At 55.4% G+C, this 16,685-nt stretch overlaps 3 protein-coding genes across 3 annotated transcripts; 2 read left to right on the forward strand and 1 right to left on the reverse strand.

The window, feature by feature from the left end:
* Positions 1 to 2,302: 2,302 nt before the first annotated feature.
* On the forward strand, positions 2,303 to 4,026 carry CkaCkLH20_09838 (putative aldehyde dehydrogenase; the record flags this gene model as incomplete). The annotated part of the gene is made up of 2 exons (XM_038892553.1): positions 2,303 to 2,589; positions 2,652 to 4,026. 2 exons carry the CDS (start codon positions 2,303 to 2,305, stop codon positions 4,024 to 4,026), a joined length of 1,662 nt encoding a protein of 553 aa, XP_038742120.1.
* Positions 4,027 to 8,775: 4,749 nt separating this feature from the next.
* Positions 8,776 to 10,338, forward strand: CkaCkLH20_09839 (uncharacterized protein; the record flags this gene model as incomplete). The annotated part of the gene is made up of 1 exon (XM_038892554.1): positions 8,776 to 10,338. The coding sequence occupies one exon, from the start codon at positions 8,776 to 8,778 to the stop codon at positions 10,336 to 10,338; it is 1,563 nt and encodes a 520-aa protein (XP_038742121.1).
* A 674-nt stretch (positions 10,339 to 11,012) lies between these two features.
* CkaCkLH20_09840 (aminopeptidase I zinc metalloprotease) lies at positions 11,013 to 15,644 on the reverse strand (the record flags this gene model as incomplete). The annotated part of the gene is made up of 3 exons (XM_038892555.1): positions 11,013 to 12,424; positions 12,493 to 12,647; positions 15,397 to 15,644. The coding sequence occupies 3 exons, from the start codon at positions 15,642 to 15,644 to the stop codon at positions 11,013 to 11,015; spliced, it is 1,815 nt and encodes a 604-aa protein (XP_038742122.1).
* Positions 15,645 to 16,685: the final 1,041 nt, after the last annotated feature.

Genomic DNA, 16,685 nt, shown 5'->3' on the forward strand with positions numbered 1-16,685 from the left:
GAAGCGGGAAATGCGGCACACCCCCACTTCCCAGCGGGGCCTTTAGGTACCTGGGGTATCCACATGTTCGCCGTCATCTGCCGGGCGGGGGTCCACTTTACTGGGAAACACTACCTGGAAACTGTGATGTGAAGTTCGGCGGCGGGCGACGGACCGCGCCCTAGGGACGGAGACGTTTTGATGCATAAAGCACGACATTTTAGTTAAGTGATTCCGTATCGAGACCCAAACAGAGTTGGAACAGAAACATGCGGCACTTCTTTTTGCCCGATTTGGGAACAACAGGCGTTCTTCTGATCGAAATCAGCTCGAAATCGGCGAAAACCCTTGAACTGTGCAGCTGAATCTCCGAGCGCGCGCATTGCATTCATGACATGGAGAGGACGTGACACAACGCGCGGGAGGGCTTCCCGACAAGGGTACGGGCGGTTCGGTTTCGAGCACGACTTCCCCTTGCGTCCCCGGCGACGTTGACGTTTTCATCTTTTCTTTGCATGGTCTGGGTCTCTGTGCTCTTCTCCAAATTTCTTTGCTGCATACTCCTCCTACTCCCCCGCTCGGCCATCGTCGTCTGTCTGCCCTGTGCCTCGTCGACTCTCCAATTGTTATATTTATTTGGAAAGGACAGAAAAAAGTTGCAACGGCACTTCTGGAAGCTTTTTCTGCCCATCATAAGTGATCACGGACTGTGGTTGCACCATGCCTGCAGGCGCTCGCAACGACGAGAGAGCACGGGCGGTGGTGTGATGTGGGAAACGTTCGTCCTTCTTCTCATCGCCGGCCAGGCACGAACGGTCGCCGGCACCTCTCTGCACGAGACATGATGTGATTTGCAATTCATTGAGTTTGTTATTGGTCCGGACGTTGATGCTATTCCTAGCCCTGCGTGTCGTTGACTTTCTTGGCCCCTGGCTGTTTATCACGGCAGTTTTTGAGGGGGCATTTAGCATTACGAAGAATTTGATATTGTCGTCTTTATCAAATCTTTTTTGTTTTCTTGGGGGACGAGATGGAATGCGATTGGGAGAGGTTGTTGCAGGGCTGAAATCAGCGAAACCGAAGGTATGTGGTACGCTGTCTTCTTGCGCGAAGCTGAAATACGAGACGAGGCAGACAATGACAGAAAAAAAAAAAATAGATTATTAATTAGACTTGCAGGGGGTAATTTGGAGAAGAAGTCGCTGACGATGAGACGGCCTGTTGTCTCTTCGCGCATCGCCAGCCTCAGGCCTTGGCGTTCGGCACCTCGCGGCGCTGGGAAGCGCTCGCGATCGCGAACTTGCCTCCGTGTTGTCGGCCCGTTGACGATGTGTGGCGCGCCAAGTTTTAAGCGTAGTCTCTCGTTGTCGTTGTTTTTTTGGTGTTTTTTTTCCCTTGTTGCTAGGATGTGTGAGGTTGGAGGCCTGGTCGGGATGTCTGGTAAAATCTTCCCGCCGGGCACGCGACCACCGCACACTAAAGATTTTTCAGCTGATGAGATTTTTTTTTCCTTGGCCTTTTTTTCATTCTTCACACCAACGGTGTTGCCTGTCTGGCTCTGCTCGGCCGGTCGCGTTCGTTGACTGACTTCGTGAGGTCTCGAGGGGTCCCCCCTTCTCCGACGGCCTCGATGTCGTGAGGTAGGGAGGTAGAGGTACATCGTCCTGACTGGAGCACGTCCCTCGCTTTGTACCGGTTCCGAACCCGTCCTCGTCCTATTCGGGTCTTGTGTGATTCTTTCTTCTTCGTGTGCTTTTCGGATCAGCGCAGTCGGAAATGGCACACGCCCCCCTTATTCTCCGAGACGCCCTTGATGCGTGTGTATTGTACGGGGCCGAACATGCATATTGTGTGTGTGTTTTTTATAGCCTGTCCCTGATTGTACATACATGATGCAGCGCATCTCGGCGCTGCAGTTTGACGAGCAGTTCCGGCGACCATTCACGCGACCCGATTAAATCCCGGAGCCGCGGCCGAAGCCGTGGCCGTGGGTGGATGAGTTGTCCTATTCGGGAAAATGGTGGGACGTGATATCAGGTACGATCGGGGCACTCGGGAATCTCACACTTGGAGCAGCTGTGAGCTCCCCCGCCCTCCCCCTCCCCCTCCTTTGCGGAGCACATGCGCTGTCACCGTACCTCGCCTTGCCCTATTACCTCCCACCTCACTTCAAACCTCCTCGACTTACTAACCAGGGGGATCCGGAGAAGGATTGAAGGTGAAAAAAAAAAAAAGGGTCGGCAGCAGCGGGATGACCTCACCGACTATCGCGCGCCTGCGTGTGCATCCGCATCCGCGTCGTCCCCTCTCGTTCTCGCGAACCATGCCCACTCCCACGCGCTCCGTCCTTTCCGACTTGGCCCGCCGTCTGGCCTCGTCCTCCTTTTCCGGGGTGTCCCACGCACCGAGTCGGCGCCGGCCGATTCCACTCGCCCCGCGGGCGTGCGTCCAGCGAGCCACAGCCTCGTTTTCGACGTCGGCTGCGACGAGCACCGCGACGGTCCTCACCGCGCCCAACGGCAGATCGTGGTCCCAGCCCAGGGGGCTGTTCATCGGGAACGACTTTGTCGAGAGTGCCGACGGGAGAACTCTGGTCACCGTCAATCCCTCGTGAGTGCTCCTTTTTGGTTGGTTTATCCGGATACGGCGGCTGATGATGATGGTGACAAAAGCAACGAGGAGGACATCTGCGACGTGTATGCCGCGTCTGCCGCGGACGTCGACAAGGCCGTCGCGGCGGCCCGCGCGGCGTTCGTGCACCCCTCCTGGAGGCGGATCTCCGGGACGGAGCGCGGCTACATGATGATGAGGCTCGCCGACATGGTCGACGCGAACCTGGAGACCCTGGCCACCATCGAGACCCTCGACAACGGGAAGCCGTACTCGGTGTGCCGCGACGTCGACGTCCCGCACTTCTCCGAGGTCATCCGCTACTACGCCGGCTGGGCCGACAAGCTGCACGGCCAGACGATGGACGTCGGGCCGGACAAGCTGGCCTACACGATCAAGGAGCCCCTGGGCGTGTGCGGCCAGATCATCCCGTGGAACTACCCCCTCGACATGGCCGCGTGGAAGCTGGGACCCGCGCTGGCGTGTGGAAATACCGTCGTGCTGAAGCTGGCGGAGCAGACGCCGTTGTCGATGTTGTACGTCGCCAAGCTGGTCAAGGAGGCTGGGTTTCCTCCGGGCGTGGTCAACGTCATCAACGGGTACGGTCGTGACGCTGGAGCCGCTCTCGCGAGTCACGCTGGCGTTGACAAGATTGCTTTCACGGGGAGCACGGCTACGGGAAGGGAAATCATGAAGCTCGCGGCCGGAAACTTGAAGAACATCACCCTCGAGACCGGCGGGAAATCACCCCTGATCGTCTTCGAGGACGCCGATCTCGACCAGGCTGCCAGGTGGTCTCACGAAGGGATTATGAGCAATCAGGGACAGGTCTGCACGGCCACGTCCCGGATCCTCGTGCACGAGGCCGTCTACGAGGCATTCATCGAAAAGTTCACCTCCGCCGTGCGCGACATCTCCGTCGTCGGGGACCCCTTCGAGGAGGCCACCTTCCAGGGCCCGCAGATCACCAAGGCGCAATACGAAAACGTCCTGCGATACGTCCAGACGGCCCGGGACGAGGGCGCCACCGTCGCCATGGGCGGCCGGCCGGCGCCGCAGGCCTCGGGCAAGGGCTTCTTCGTCCAGCCCACCGTCTTCACGGACGTCGAGACCTCGATGACGGTCTACCGGGAGGAGATCTTCGGGCCGTGCGCCGCGGTCGTCAGGTTCGGCGCGGAGGAGGAGGCGCTGGCCATGGCGAACGACACGACGTACGGGCTCGGCGCGGCGCTGTTCACGAGGGACCTCGCGAGGGCGCACCGCGTCGCGAGGGACGTCGAGGCCGGCATGGTGTGGGTCAACAGCAGCAACGACTCGGATTTCAGGGTGCCGTTCGGCGGCGTGAAGCAGAGCGGGATCGGGAGGGAGCTCGGGGAGGCCGGGCTCGCGGGGTATTGCAACGCCAAGGCTGTGCATGTCAACTTGACCGGCAGGTGAGGCGGTCCATGTTCCTTCGGCGCCCGCGGCCCTAGTAATTCAAAGCGACGTTGTTTCGTCGATTATGGGAAAATGGCATGATTTTGGCAACTCTCGTCGTCATATGTCAAACCGTCTGATGTGGGAGCAAACTCCCTCTCCCTCGAAAAGATTATCTCAAATGTGGTTCCCGTCCGACCTCGTCTCACACTGACAGCATAGCGGGACGTGACAAAGAAGCCTTTGGGACGAAGCTCGAGAACCCCAAGGACCCAAGGACCCCAAAAGCCAAAAAAGAAAACATCAGAGTAACCGAGGAACCAATTGAGGCACCGATTTTACGAGTCGACTCCGTTTTTTACGAACGGGGGGACGTGCTTGAGTCAAATCAGATCCTTCGTTTCGGAGATGGCGCTCTTTTGTTCGCCGCAAAGGGAAGGGGGAATGGGATTCTGGGGGGGAATTGACGATGCGAATTGGTATGTAGGCCGTATCGAAATTCTAAGTGAGGTGATTCGGATCTGAGACCATTTTTTTAGACTCGTCCTTCCTCCCCCAAAAACCGAACGGATGAATGAGCAGCGTCCCCGCCGGGGAGGTCGGCCGGTGGGAAGGTCCGGTGTTAGTCGTCGTAGGGTTTTTGGTATCATCGTCAACGTTCAATGACGGTTCGATTGAGGCTGTGCAAGCGGGCCCAGCGTTTCCCGTGTGGGTGGTAGGTCGGGCGCTTCAAAGGCTTTGATGAGGCTTAATCGGGGTGCACCAGCCGTAACCGCGGGGCAGAATATCTACTACTGTCAAGGAGGTCAGGAGGTTGGGTATGGCGCCACCGTGGCGATCGATGTTCCCTCCTCAGACTGTCGAACCATGCTGTGATACGCCGGATTCTGCCTGGGTAGAAGAAATGAAATCCGGGGTACATCTAGAGCGGTAGTTCGAAGCGAGGGGGAGGTTTTTCTATCTTGTTCCCCCCTCCCCCCGGATATGCTTACTTGGCAATTCCCGCTGGCGTCGAGATCCGCTCGGGAAAAGCTGTCTGTCGAGCGATGCCCCCGAGGTGGGAGGGAAAGGGGAGTTCGAGCCGAGCCTCGTGTTTTCTGTAATGATGAGTAGTTCGATCCTTACCTATACGGCTCGGCCTGACAGCCCCAGCAAAGCCGCGAAGTCCGGCCGCGCCGTTGGGCTCCAAGAACAGGGAGGACGTGAGTAAATAGACTCGAACTGCTGTACGGAAATATAACTCCGGGACCAGATCTCCGCGTGAGTTGGTATGGACTGGGTTAGCTGGCTGGGGACGGCAGAGCCCGATTTGAGAGGGGGGGAGGGGGGACACGGAGCAGATGAACGCCTTCCTTCCTTCCTTCCCCCGCCGGCTCCGGAATACTTCTACCATCTTCCATCCGTGACTCCCTCCACCTCATCTGAGTTTCTGGGGGACTCGTCGACCGTGACTCAGAACACCTTCCGTCGAGTCTGGGCCTGTTATCCCTGGATAGACTTTTCACTGGGAGGTCCCCCTATTTCTGTTGTTGCGAGACGTCGGCGGGAGTTGGAAACGATGGAGGCGCTAAACGGTGTGGTTTGTACTTTGAATTGGAGAGCGGGTTGTGAGTTATAGGTTGTGAAGGTAATCGGGAGTTGTTGTGAACTATTCGACGGCTGAAGCATGTCGGGGTTTCCTCCCTGGTGTTTGGTGAATCCTCAAGTTTTGTTCGCTCATACCCATTTTGAGTTAGCACTTCTCAGTGCGATTGAACTAGCAGAGAAACACGCAACTGCCTGAACGTTCTCAGTCGTTGATCAGAATAGCATCGTCGTCGTCGTTTGAGGCTCAGATACTGTTTCGTCTTTACCGTATTTCATCGCCCCATAACGACGCCTCTCGTATAATACTGATTCTTCGATTCTGCATTCCTGTCTCGTTACAGAAGTACTCACTATACCTGCATTTATTTCCGTCTTCGACTCCGTTGCTATCGTTCCTCGTTTGCAATCGTCCATTATCACTTGTCATCGACCATCATCGTCTGTTGTCGTATGCCCTCGTTGATCTGCTCTGGTTCTGTGTATTCTTCACGTCCCAGATCCACCATTCCCAGCCCGTCTAACAGAACACCCATCACCTTAGCCTGGGGAGCTATGATGACGCCCTCCTTGGCAGTCCTCCACCTCTCTGAAAGCGCTCAATGTCGTCCGACGGATGAGAATTGGTCAAGATGAAGTCGTCGTTGATGTCCAGCTCGATATGTAGCATCCTCGTTTCCTGCTTGGTATCGGTGTCTTCGAGTGCCTGTGACGCTGGCTACGGATTTTCCGAAAGCCGACGAGTGTCTCTCGTGTCAAAGTCTTCTTTGAAGACGGCTGCTTGATTCGGTGCGGTATCGAGTTTTGAATCTTTTGTTGACAACGTACAAAGCTGGCTAGTCCACTGGGAGGTGTGTTTCCCGGGCAAGGGCCTGTGTTCGGTATAGTTCAAGTTTCTGTTAGTACGGGTTGGGAAGTTGTAAGGTCTACAAGGTCGATGTGCATGGTTGTGGCCTCACACCCCGATTTCCAGAACTTCAGTCTTGAAAGCCGGTTCTCGTCCCTTCATAAGTTCAATTCTTCGTCAAGGATCCATCCAGGCTATCATTGTGAACATATCCAACGCAAAGGTTGCAATATTACTACAGCTGAGACTGAGGCCAAAATCGTGATCCGATATTGTGGAGATGCCCAACGCTTCGCAGGCCGGTATCATCGTTCTATCCGACCCAGGCCGGCAAAGACTCTTCCGCACGGCACGGAGCGGGTTCTAATGCTGTCAAGCGATGCCAATTGGTCTTATTGCTCTACTCCGGCCTTACGCAAACAGCATTAGATCACTTTAGAGTAATGAGTATCCAGGTTGAGTCGAGCACCATCCCATGTCTGAGGTTTGGCAAGTTCAACGGATAACATTCACTATTCAGTCATTCCCAATTCTCTAAATGATGTCCCGTAAGGATGAAGAGGGCTGCTTAGACAGCATCAAACTGTGAATTGTGAATGATGAGCTGATATCTGCGTTGCTTGGTTGACGTCTATCCGCATTGCTTCATTATCAGGATGATTGGCTAGCTTGCTAAATGAAACTTGGAGATTGTATACCCAATGAAAGATATGAACGGCAAGTGATTTGCTTATTAGTTGCATGCAAATCGAGACGGTAGCGCATGCGGTGCGATAAATCACAATGCAATGAGAGTTGATGGCGGATGCGAAGGCTGCTTGAGTTCCGCTGCTGCATGCTCTGCACGGCCGATCTAGCGGACGGCTCGCCTGAGGTCGGGGAGCTGCTGTATGATGGACCGGTCAATTTCAATAAGAGTGGTTCATTGGAAAGTTGTCTAATGTCAAGAAGACCTCTACTACTTATTGTTGTCTCTAACTTTTAAGGTGGTGGTGGTTGGGTGGTAACATACTCAGGTCCTCCTTCTCCTCATATCATCACCCAAGCATAAGTTAGCTAAAAGAACTAGATACCTTCTTCTGAAGCGTCATTTAACACAGACTACTTTGATCAAAAGATATATGCACCAATTAATTATATGCATCTACTTTTAAAAGATATCTATCATCAATTAAGACAAGAAGTTGGAGATCCACCCACACTTGATGAAAAAAACAACCCGGAAGCAAAAAATGCTCCCGGCGAGAATCGAACTCGCGGCGTCGCATATCTCACGATTAGTTACGTAATTATAAGAACGAAATGTTACCTCTACAACACGGGAGCCGTACCCAGTCAACATTGCCGCACTATTCGAGGCTTAGGACCATGCAGGTGCTGGAGCAAATCAGCGTCGTTGGGCGGGGTTTTCTGGCAGCCTGCCGGGTTTCCACCTCACCAACAGGGTGCCGCATCGTCCTTTTCTGGCGCGATGTGGCAAACCATTCATCGAAATTTCGTGTCACCTGGAAAAGTTGACGAGCAGGAAAGAGGCTTATTTTAACTGGACTTACAACTTAGATCAAGCCGCGACATTGTGTTCTTTGCATACCTATGGGTTGTAGGACATATGGATGGCTTCCGATAACATAATCGCAGAGTGGCATAGTCTCGATGTTCCCGCTTCGATTCTCCAGCGTGATACTCTGGCATTGTAAGTAAATTGATCATCTATCTCATCGTTTTGTCCATGGCCTGCAGTCACCGGCCGGACGATCGGAAGACGTTCTGAGTATTCCGGCTTACTCCACTTTTCGCCGGTGTCCCTCCGGTCATTAACTTCCAGCTTGTAGGAGAGATGGAATGTAGTAAGATGTCCAGTCTACGTGGCATTATATGCAAATTGCACACCTAGCGAAGGAACTCATGTAGAACTAACTCGAATTTCGACGAAAAGCGTCAGACGTTATGAAGGTGTTCACTGCAATTGACAGGAAAGATTCGCTCCTGCCGTCGTAGATATCGTGTGCCATGAGGCCGCAAAGTGCGAGAGATGGGCCGACCCTTCCTACCACCAACCCACAAGACAACAAACAGCAGTAATGGCAGCAGGAACAGTAGAAAACATGCAGAAGAAGGCCATCATGCCTACTGCAACGTCCATCCCATGAGGTTGAGGAAAGTGCCCGGGAACATCAGTACCCCCAAGACACAGTTCGCTTTGCGGAACCCACCACACTTCAACAATCCCTCATTCCCATCGACAAAGCCGTACCCATAGCACATATTGGATTTCATTCTTTTTCTTTCAATACCCCATTAACGCTTCGTACTTATTCGTCTACAACACGGTCGAGAAAATGGAGAACAAGTCTAGCAGCAGCAACAGCGACGTTGGCCCAACTGGTAAGAGATGGTCGGATCTCGACGACTCGATCGACAGCTTGTTTGACATGATTGCTAACCTTGAGAGAGTTAACCTTCAGAGTCAAGCTGGCCTTCAGAGGAGAATGGTCGCCTCCGAGAACGACAAGAACGATTCGCCCGTCAGCGAGCATGGTAGGCCCGTCATGAAACCCGACACAGACAAGCAGAAAGCCTCAGAAGGCAATAAAGACGAAAAGAAAACCGACGAGCAGAAACCTAGACAAGGTGACGAAGACAATACAAAATGCGGTAACCATAAGCCAGAGGCCCTGGAAGCTACCAATGGAAACGAAACGGAACCCAAGCAGAAAGCTGCAGAAGACAGTAAAGTAATGCCAGCTAGCAAGGGTAGATTCCTCGGCAAGAGACGCGTCATAGAGCTCCCCACAGTCCACCAAAGAGGTACTCCCCAGACGCTCTTGGAATATCTTGACATGGGCCATTTTCCTGTACGATACGCCGATGATGCGCAACCCGAACGGCCCGTAACGTACGTGGAAGACGTTTTTGAGTTGGTGGCGGACTCTCCACCGCCGCCCAGTCAGACGAACACGCCAGAGCATAAAGAGAAGTCCTCCGCCGTTGAGACCACTCCGAGCCCCGAGATAAATCTCTCTGAAGACCAGCCCACACATCAGGAACCAGCTCACGTCGGAAGCAGACTGTCTAAAGACAATTTATCGAACCCACAGGAGAGTCAGCCCAGCAGTTCGGTAGACATGACCATTAGAGATGGCGAGCTCCCAGCAAGGAGCACTCAAGCCAACGGAACGTCCGCCACCGACGATCTTCTGGGAGGTCATGGCCTCGAGTCGTCGATTGAGTCATCTGAGGCCATCGATACGGCCAGTAGCCAAGATGACGAAAGCGTTCACCAAGAAAATGATGTCGAGCACAAAGACGACCAGAATTTGCCCACCGAACTCTCACTGGCGAATGATGGAGCGACCAGCCAGAAACCAGAACCAGAATCCCCACTGCCTCAAAATCAACTTCTCAGGATGAAAGACACGGCGAAAGAGGTGGAAAAGAATGAACCAGCTGGAGAGCCAATCCAAGCCGAAAAGAAGCCAGCCGATGAGCCATCCAACGAGAATCCAGTTGAGGATGAGCCGTCCGAAGACGATGACATACCCGTTTTACAGAAGCAAACCGAGGACATGCCGTTCGAGCCACCCGCGGACGGATCAGCCAAAGTGTTGTACACATTCTGGGAAGCGGAAGGTTACAGGAGAATCGGTCTCTTCAACATGACAAACCAGCGAGTAACGGAAAAGGAGCTGAAGAAGATCATGAGGAGGCTGCGAAGAGAAAGCGAGTTGCAGAATACCGGCTCGAGCACTTTGGCAGCTGGTAATGAGCCCGTATCGAGTACGCCGAACAACGAGGGCAGTGCTGCCGAAATCAAGCGCGTGCTAGAGAACTTCCAGAAGAAAATGGACGCTAGGATCGAAAACATGTGGAAAGAGTTTGACAAGAGATACAAAAAGGAATGAATACGGCTCTTGGTCTCACTGGCACCAGGCGAGTCGGATGGGGTGTTGTTAAGAGCGTATCTGCGTGCAAATAGTCATAGCGAGTAGCGTACGGAAATACATTACAGCGTGATGGCCTGGAACCCCTCGAATCCCCCATGCCGTCTTCTTTCTGTTGATCCCGAGGATCATCGAGGACAACACGGTGGCCTATCCGCCGCCGGGCAGTGATCTACGAGGGCTGGTGACCCGATATTCGCAAGCTGGAATCGAAGAGACCAGAAAACAGGGCAGATAGCAATCGAAAAGCCATCCTGACAGCGCATTGGACCATGTCAATGGCGGATGATATGTTTTGCTTCTTGATAAGTCGCCTGCACGCACATGATGATCACACTGACGGAGCAGAACATTCATTCATTCAGACTGGTCATCAGTTTCCACGTACGGATAAAACGGTTGCAGAAACGGAACATCGCGTAGCCAATGCGGTCAACCAAGGCAGTTTTCACGTAGCACGACCAAACGAGACGGAGCAAACTTGAAGCGCTTCAAAATCGATTTGCATATTCCCGACATGCTCAACACCACAACCACCCCACCGCCCACAACGCCGCTATATTGAAGATACATCAAACATACACACGCCAACGCGCCCCCACACACACTCACTCACCAACAGCGCGCCGGGCCGCCTAATCGACGAGGATCTTCTCCTCGAGCTCGCCGAAGCGCTCGTAGAAGCTCTCGAAGAGCTTGACGGCGTGCTCGACGTCGGCGCTGCCGCCGGTCTCGCGGATGGAGTGCATGCTGAGCTGGGGGTTGCCGAGGTCGAGGGTGCGGACGCCGAGCTTGGCGCTGAGCATGGGGCCGATGGTGGAGCCGCAGGGGGAGTCGTTGCGGACGACGAAGAGCTGCAGGGGCACGGCGGCGAGGCGGGCGCACTCCTGGAGGAGGACGATTCCCGGGGAGTTGGTCGCGTAGCGCTGGTTGGCGTTGACCTTGATGACGGTGCCGCCGTTCATGGCGGGCTGGTGGGAGGACTCGTACTTGCCGGCGTAGTTGGGGTGGACGGAGTGGGCCATGTCGGCGGAGACGAGGAAAGAGCGGGAGAGAGTCTGTTCGTAGGCGGTGGACTCGTAGTCGCCGTCGTGGACGACGGCGTAGGAGCCGTCGGAGGCGGTGTCGCGCGAGCCGGGGAGGGAGGCGAGGCGGCGGAGGACGGCGGGGAGGAGGTTGGAGTTGGCGCCGTGGGCGGAGGTGGAGCCGATCTCCTCGTGGTCGAAGCAGGTGACGAGGCGGATGGTGGAGTCGTTGTCGAGGATGGCGTCGTCGCGGACGGAGGCGATGAGGCCCTCGACGGAGCAGTATGTCATGTTGAGGTTGTCGAGGCGGGCGGAGAAGATGAACTCGTCGTTGAGGCCGCCGAGGCAGGACTTCTGGACGTCGTAGAGGACGAGCTCGAAGTCGACGACGGCGTCGGTGTCGACCTCTGCGTGGGAGGCGATGACGTCGAGGATGTGCGGGTGGTGACGCTCCGTCATGGCCTTGAGGGGCTTGAAGTCCTCCTCGGAGTCGTCAGTGGTGGTGGTGGTGACGCCCTTGTTGAGCTCTGCGGTGGCGAGGCCGGCGATGGGGAAGAGCTCGCTCTCCTTGTTGGGGTCGAAGTTGGAGGAGCGGTCGAGGTGGATGGCGAGGGTGGGGATGCGGAGGAGGGGCTTGTCGACCTTGATCAGCTTCTGGACGAAGTTGCCGTCCTTGTCCTTGACGAGGACGCGGCCGGCGATGGACAGGTCGCGGTCGAACCAGCTGTGCCAGATGCCGCCGCCGTAGGTCTCGACGCCGACCTGGAGGAAGCCGACGTTGTTCTTCTTGGAGACGGGCTTGATGCGCAGGCAGGGGGAGTCGGTGTGGGCGCCGATCATGGCGACGGGGTTGCCGGGCTTCCACTTCTTGCCGATGGCGAAGGCGACGATGGAGGAGCCATTGCGGGTGAGGTAGTATTTGCCGCCGGGTCGGAGGGACGAGTTCCAGGAGTCGCGCTCCTTGATCTTTGTGAAGCCGGCCTTTTCGAGGCGGGCGGCGGCGGTCGCGCAGGCGTGGTAGGCTGTTGGAGGTACAGGGTTAGCTTCTTGCTGTTGCAGCTGGCTGGTAATTGAGGATTGGGAAACTCACGGGTGGGGGAGGCGTTGACAAAGTCGACAAAGTCGAGGGCACGTCGAGGGGGAGCCATTGTGCGGGTTGTCGTCGAGAATCGAGCTCTGGTCTGGAGGGGTCGGAGGAGGGTGACGGCGGCGATGGCGGGGTTGGTGTTTGGTTTGATGATGATGCTTCGGCACAAAAAGGTTGTGACCGATAGCATTTAGGGTTGCAACGCGAGAGGGGAGACGTTGGTTTCCAGAGACAGGAATTCGATTAGAAGTTGCCCCGTCGTCTATCCTTCTTTTCGGGTGTTTATGCGATGGAAGCTATGTGGTCACGAGGGGGGAAGCTTGCTCTGCGTATCGTTATCGCATGTCGTCAAAGACATGCCGATGTTGATCCGGCACCGAAGCTGGGATGCTCTTCTTCACCTGCCAAAAACGAGCAGAGTGAGTGGAGCGTCCACTGTCCACCATTGCACCGGCTCTCGCGCTGCTTGGAGACCAAAGAATTAATTATCCGTCCTAACAACCTGGCATGGTAAGGTGCAGGTACGTACCCGACATGCCGCGGGTGCCCTCCCTCAGCGGCTTCATCGTGTATCGGTACTCGAGCTGAGCTAAGGCGCTTCAAGCCAAGGCAGAGAGAGCACTTCGGAAGGCAAGGTGTACGAGTAGGGGACCGAACCTTCGGGCAGGCAAGGTCAGCATCGATCAACACTAGATGATTGACCGACGCGCCAAAGAGGCACCCCTCCTCTATGCTGATGTTGGATTGGACGTCGTCGCAGCAAGATGACGAGCAAGACGACCGAAGAAAAAGGCACACGACACCTGCCAACTTACATACCTGCACGGATATGCAAAGCTCTTCCTCCTCCTCTTCTCCCCCTCTCATTAAGATTCTCCCGTGGGGTTCTCTCTCTAGCACTCCACTGACAGCAGAGCCGTAATCCCCCTTGGTGCCACCCAAGGACAAGCAGAAAGGAAAAAGGGCCCAGGTGCCTTTTGCTTTACTGCGGCGGCAAAGTCGACGACACCCTTGTTATTCTGGCGTTGAGCACGACAGATACGGAATTGGGCCCCCCCGCCCCATGTCTGCAGATCCCAGGGGCCTCCTTGACAGCACCCACTCGTACTGCGAAGTAGACGCAGCCAAACTGGCCAGCACCTTGCGCCAGAAACGAAGGGCAATGGTCGGTACCCAGCAACACTGTCAAGGCCCCTTGAACTTTCCTTCCCTTCCTCTGCCCTCTTGTACGATGACAGTTGTGGCGGTAAACATGTCTATTCGCACCACGAAGAGAGGGAAATCCAAAGCCATCCAAGGCTGTTCGTGCAGGCAAACGCCAGATGCACATGGCAGCATAGCACATGGTGAAACCGTCGTCCGGCCCCCCCTCTTCCCATTTCCCACGCAGTAGACAGCAGCAAGAGAACTCCGTACCGGTCAGAGAGCCAAGCTCATTGGCGTGAGTGACCCCAAATCCGTCCTGCCCACCCCTTGGAAGTTGGGATGCCCTGCAGCTGCTTGTCTGTGCTCTCCCCACCTCTCCCACTCATACCCAAGCACCCAAGCAGCGACACGCTGAGCTCCTGTGGGTTTTCCCAGGGTCGCCCAACCTCATCTCGCCAAAAGACAGAGATCTCTGTATCTGTAGATTGTAAAAGATGAGCTAACTTTGGCTGTGCTGGAATGCGCCAAAAACTGGCACGCCGGCTGGACTTGGTAACCTCTTCTGGGAGGTATCAAAGGCGTTGCAATGGCAGTCTTCGTTCATACGGTTGATCGACCAAGACCCGGCAGTGGCCATAGCTACTCGGCCGCCAGTTGGCCATGAGCCTCGTCCGCTGTCGATCAGCGCCTCACCACCACCACCACCCAGAACGTCCGTTAACCTCCTCTTGCTGCCCGCCCACCCCTGTCGACGACAAAACTAGCGAGCAGGGGCCTCCCATGACTGACGCGACCCCATTTGACAACCCCGTCGTCGTCTTCCACTGTGAACTCGCCCGGCTCCTTCACAGCAATCAGGAGTGCCAAAGAAGACAGGCTCAGTGGCGCCGTAATGGTGCAATCCATCGATATCAAGCTTCGGACGAGTCTTGCTCGTCAGATTGACAACTAATCGCAAGTCGGATGGAGGCTGAACCACGAATTGCCATCGCGGGTTGGCGCGGTATGATGGTCTCCCGATGTGGGGATTAGCCGCGCCTGAGCTGCCTCGGCCGTTCTTCACGCCTTCCAGAAGACGACCGGGCTGAGGGCTTGAGAGGAGGAGATTCCTCCGCGTGACTCTCGTCCAGAACAACATCCTTTTCTCCAGGACAACATACGGTCGTGAACTCATGACTGTGTAAGCAGGAGCTGCCTCCCGCCCCACCGTATGTGAGATCCGTGACTGACGGATTTCCAACTCCCATCGTGATGTCCTTCAGCCAACACATCAGTCCATGGCCGTTTGCGGTTTGCCGTGAACCGGTGCTCGCCGTGGACTCGACTCGACCGGAACGCGCCAGACAATGGCTTGACGGCGACCGGTAAAGCCACCGTCTTTTTGGTTGGGCAGAATGATGGCAGAAGGGAGACCGACAAAATGAGACGAAGACAGCGAGGTGCCGCTTACCGAATGTCCAGCCAATCGTCGCCGTTCCCCGGGCCACCCGTTCAGGGTCTGGCCTTGTTCGACATGGGCACCGTCCCAGCGACACGCAGACGCTTCCGTCACCCTCCAGTGTGATCCTCAGGGGGCATGATGCCCTCTCTTCGATGTACCTTGCAAAAATGGCCCAGAGGTCGGTTTGGCGTGCAGTTTGGCAGGTGTCTTCGATTGAGTGTTTTGTGACTGGGCTTGAACGTGTATACAACATATGCAAGCTCTCTTCGCAATGGCATTCATTGTCGAGAATGGAAAAGCCGTTTGGGAGGGTCGCGCACAATGGAATGAGGAGCTGGACCTGGAAGTCGAACGTGATCCTGGCACACACCAAGGGGATCCAGGCCCCCTGGTCATCCGGCTCGTCGATTTGAGTGCGACGATCAGACGTCGTTGACTGTATCAAGAACGGTGCTGTCCTTGCGGCTGGCTGTTCTTTGTTCAGGTTGTCGACCTCGCGCGCAGTAGCAGCGAACTCGAGGTTCAGGGCCAAAATCCAGGCGCCGGTAGCAGCGGTTCTAACGTCCATGTCTGAGTGAAGCAATGAGTTCTTGCCATCTGCGTCCCGATTGAACTTGCAGATGTGAGTGACATCTCACGACGCCATGCCTTGCAAATGGCGCATGTCGTTTGACGAAGCCAGAACTCGTCTCATGGTTTGCTTCCATGAAGTAGGCGGTTGCCACCCGCGGTTGGTATGAGGTACCTGTTTTGGTATTCTTCAAGTCCACTCCGTCTCTCTCGTTGGTTTCAATGTCTTCATCTCCATATCAACCAGTTTCTGTGCGTTGTTAGCTCCCGCACTGGCAGCTCGAAACTTTGGAGGGGCCGCAGATCCTCAAGGGAGGTGGATGATACAGATAGCCTCCAAGTACCAGGCTGGATTGCCGTTTCGACCGTGGAAGTGAGTCGTGGGCTAACAGAGATACGCTCGAATGCGTTAGCTGCATGACCCTCGCCCGTGCCGTTCAAGCGGGACGAAAGCGCAAACTCTACTGCGCAAGGACATCCATGTGCTGCTTTCGTCTGTCGTTAAGCGTCTCTCAAGTCGAGGGCCCTGCCGCGAAAGTAGATGCCCGCAGACGTGGAGGGGCACAGAGACCATCCAACGACACTCGTCTGCGACTGCATGCCCTCAGGGAAACCGAAAGAAAAAAAAGATGAGAGGGGACTTTCGCAGGAGCTCAATGCACACAAGGAATTTCCCAGTGGACAAATAGCGACTGGTGGGTTGCTCTGCGCCAAGTTGCGTTGACCTTGCTCAACATCGTTTCGTCTGCATCGTCTGGACAGTCGCCTGTCAGTGGAGAGACATCGTCTCACAGTCGACTGCCTGTCGCAATGCAGGTACCTGTAGATCTGCCACTGCCTCTGGCGGACCTTCGACGACGACCAGACGATCCCCGCTCGATCGTCTTTGAAAGATTGGCTGACTGGGTACGGGCGGCTGAGGCGTGGTTGATCGCGTACGGCCTGCAGACGATACCATTGAGACTTGGAAAAACTGTTTACCAAGCCGCCGCGCAATTCTCGAGAAAGCAATTTGTTTCTCGTTGAATCTTCATCTGGT

Source organism: Colletotrichum karsti (genome assembly GCF_011947395.1).
Source record: "Colletotrichum karsti strain CkLH20 chromosome Unknown Scaffold36, whole genome shotgun sequence".
Classification (NCBI taxonomy): Eukaryota; Fungi; Ascomycota; class Sordariomycetes; order Glomerellales; family Glomerellaceae; genus Colletotrichum; species Colletotrichum karsti.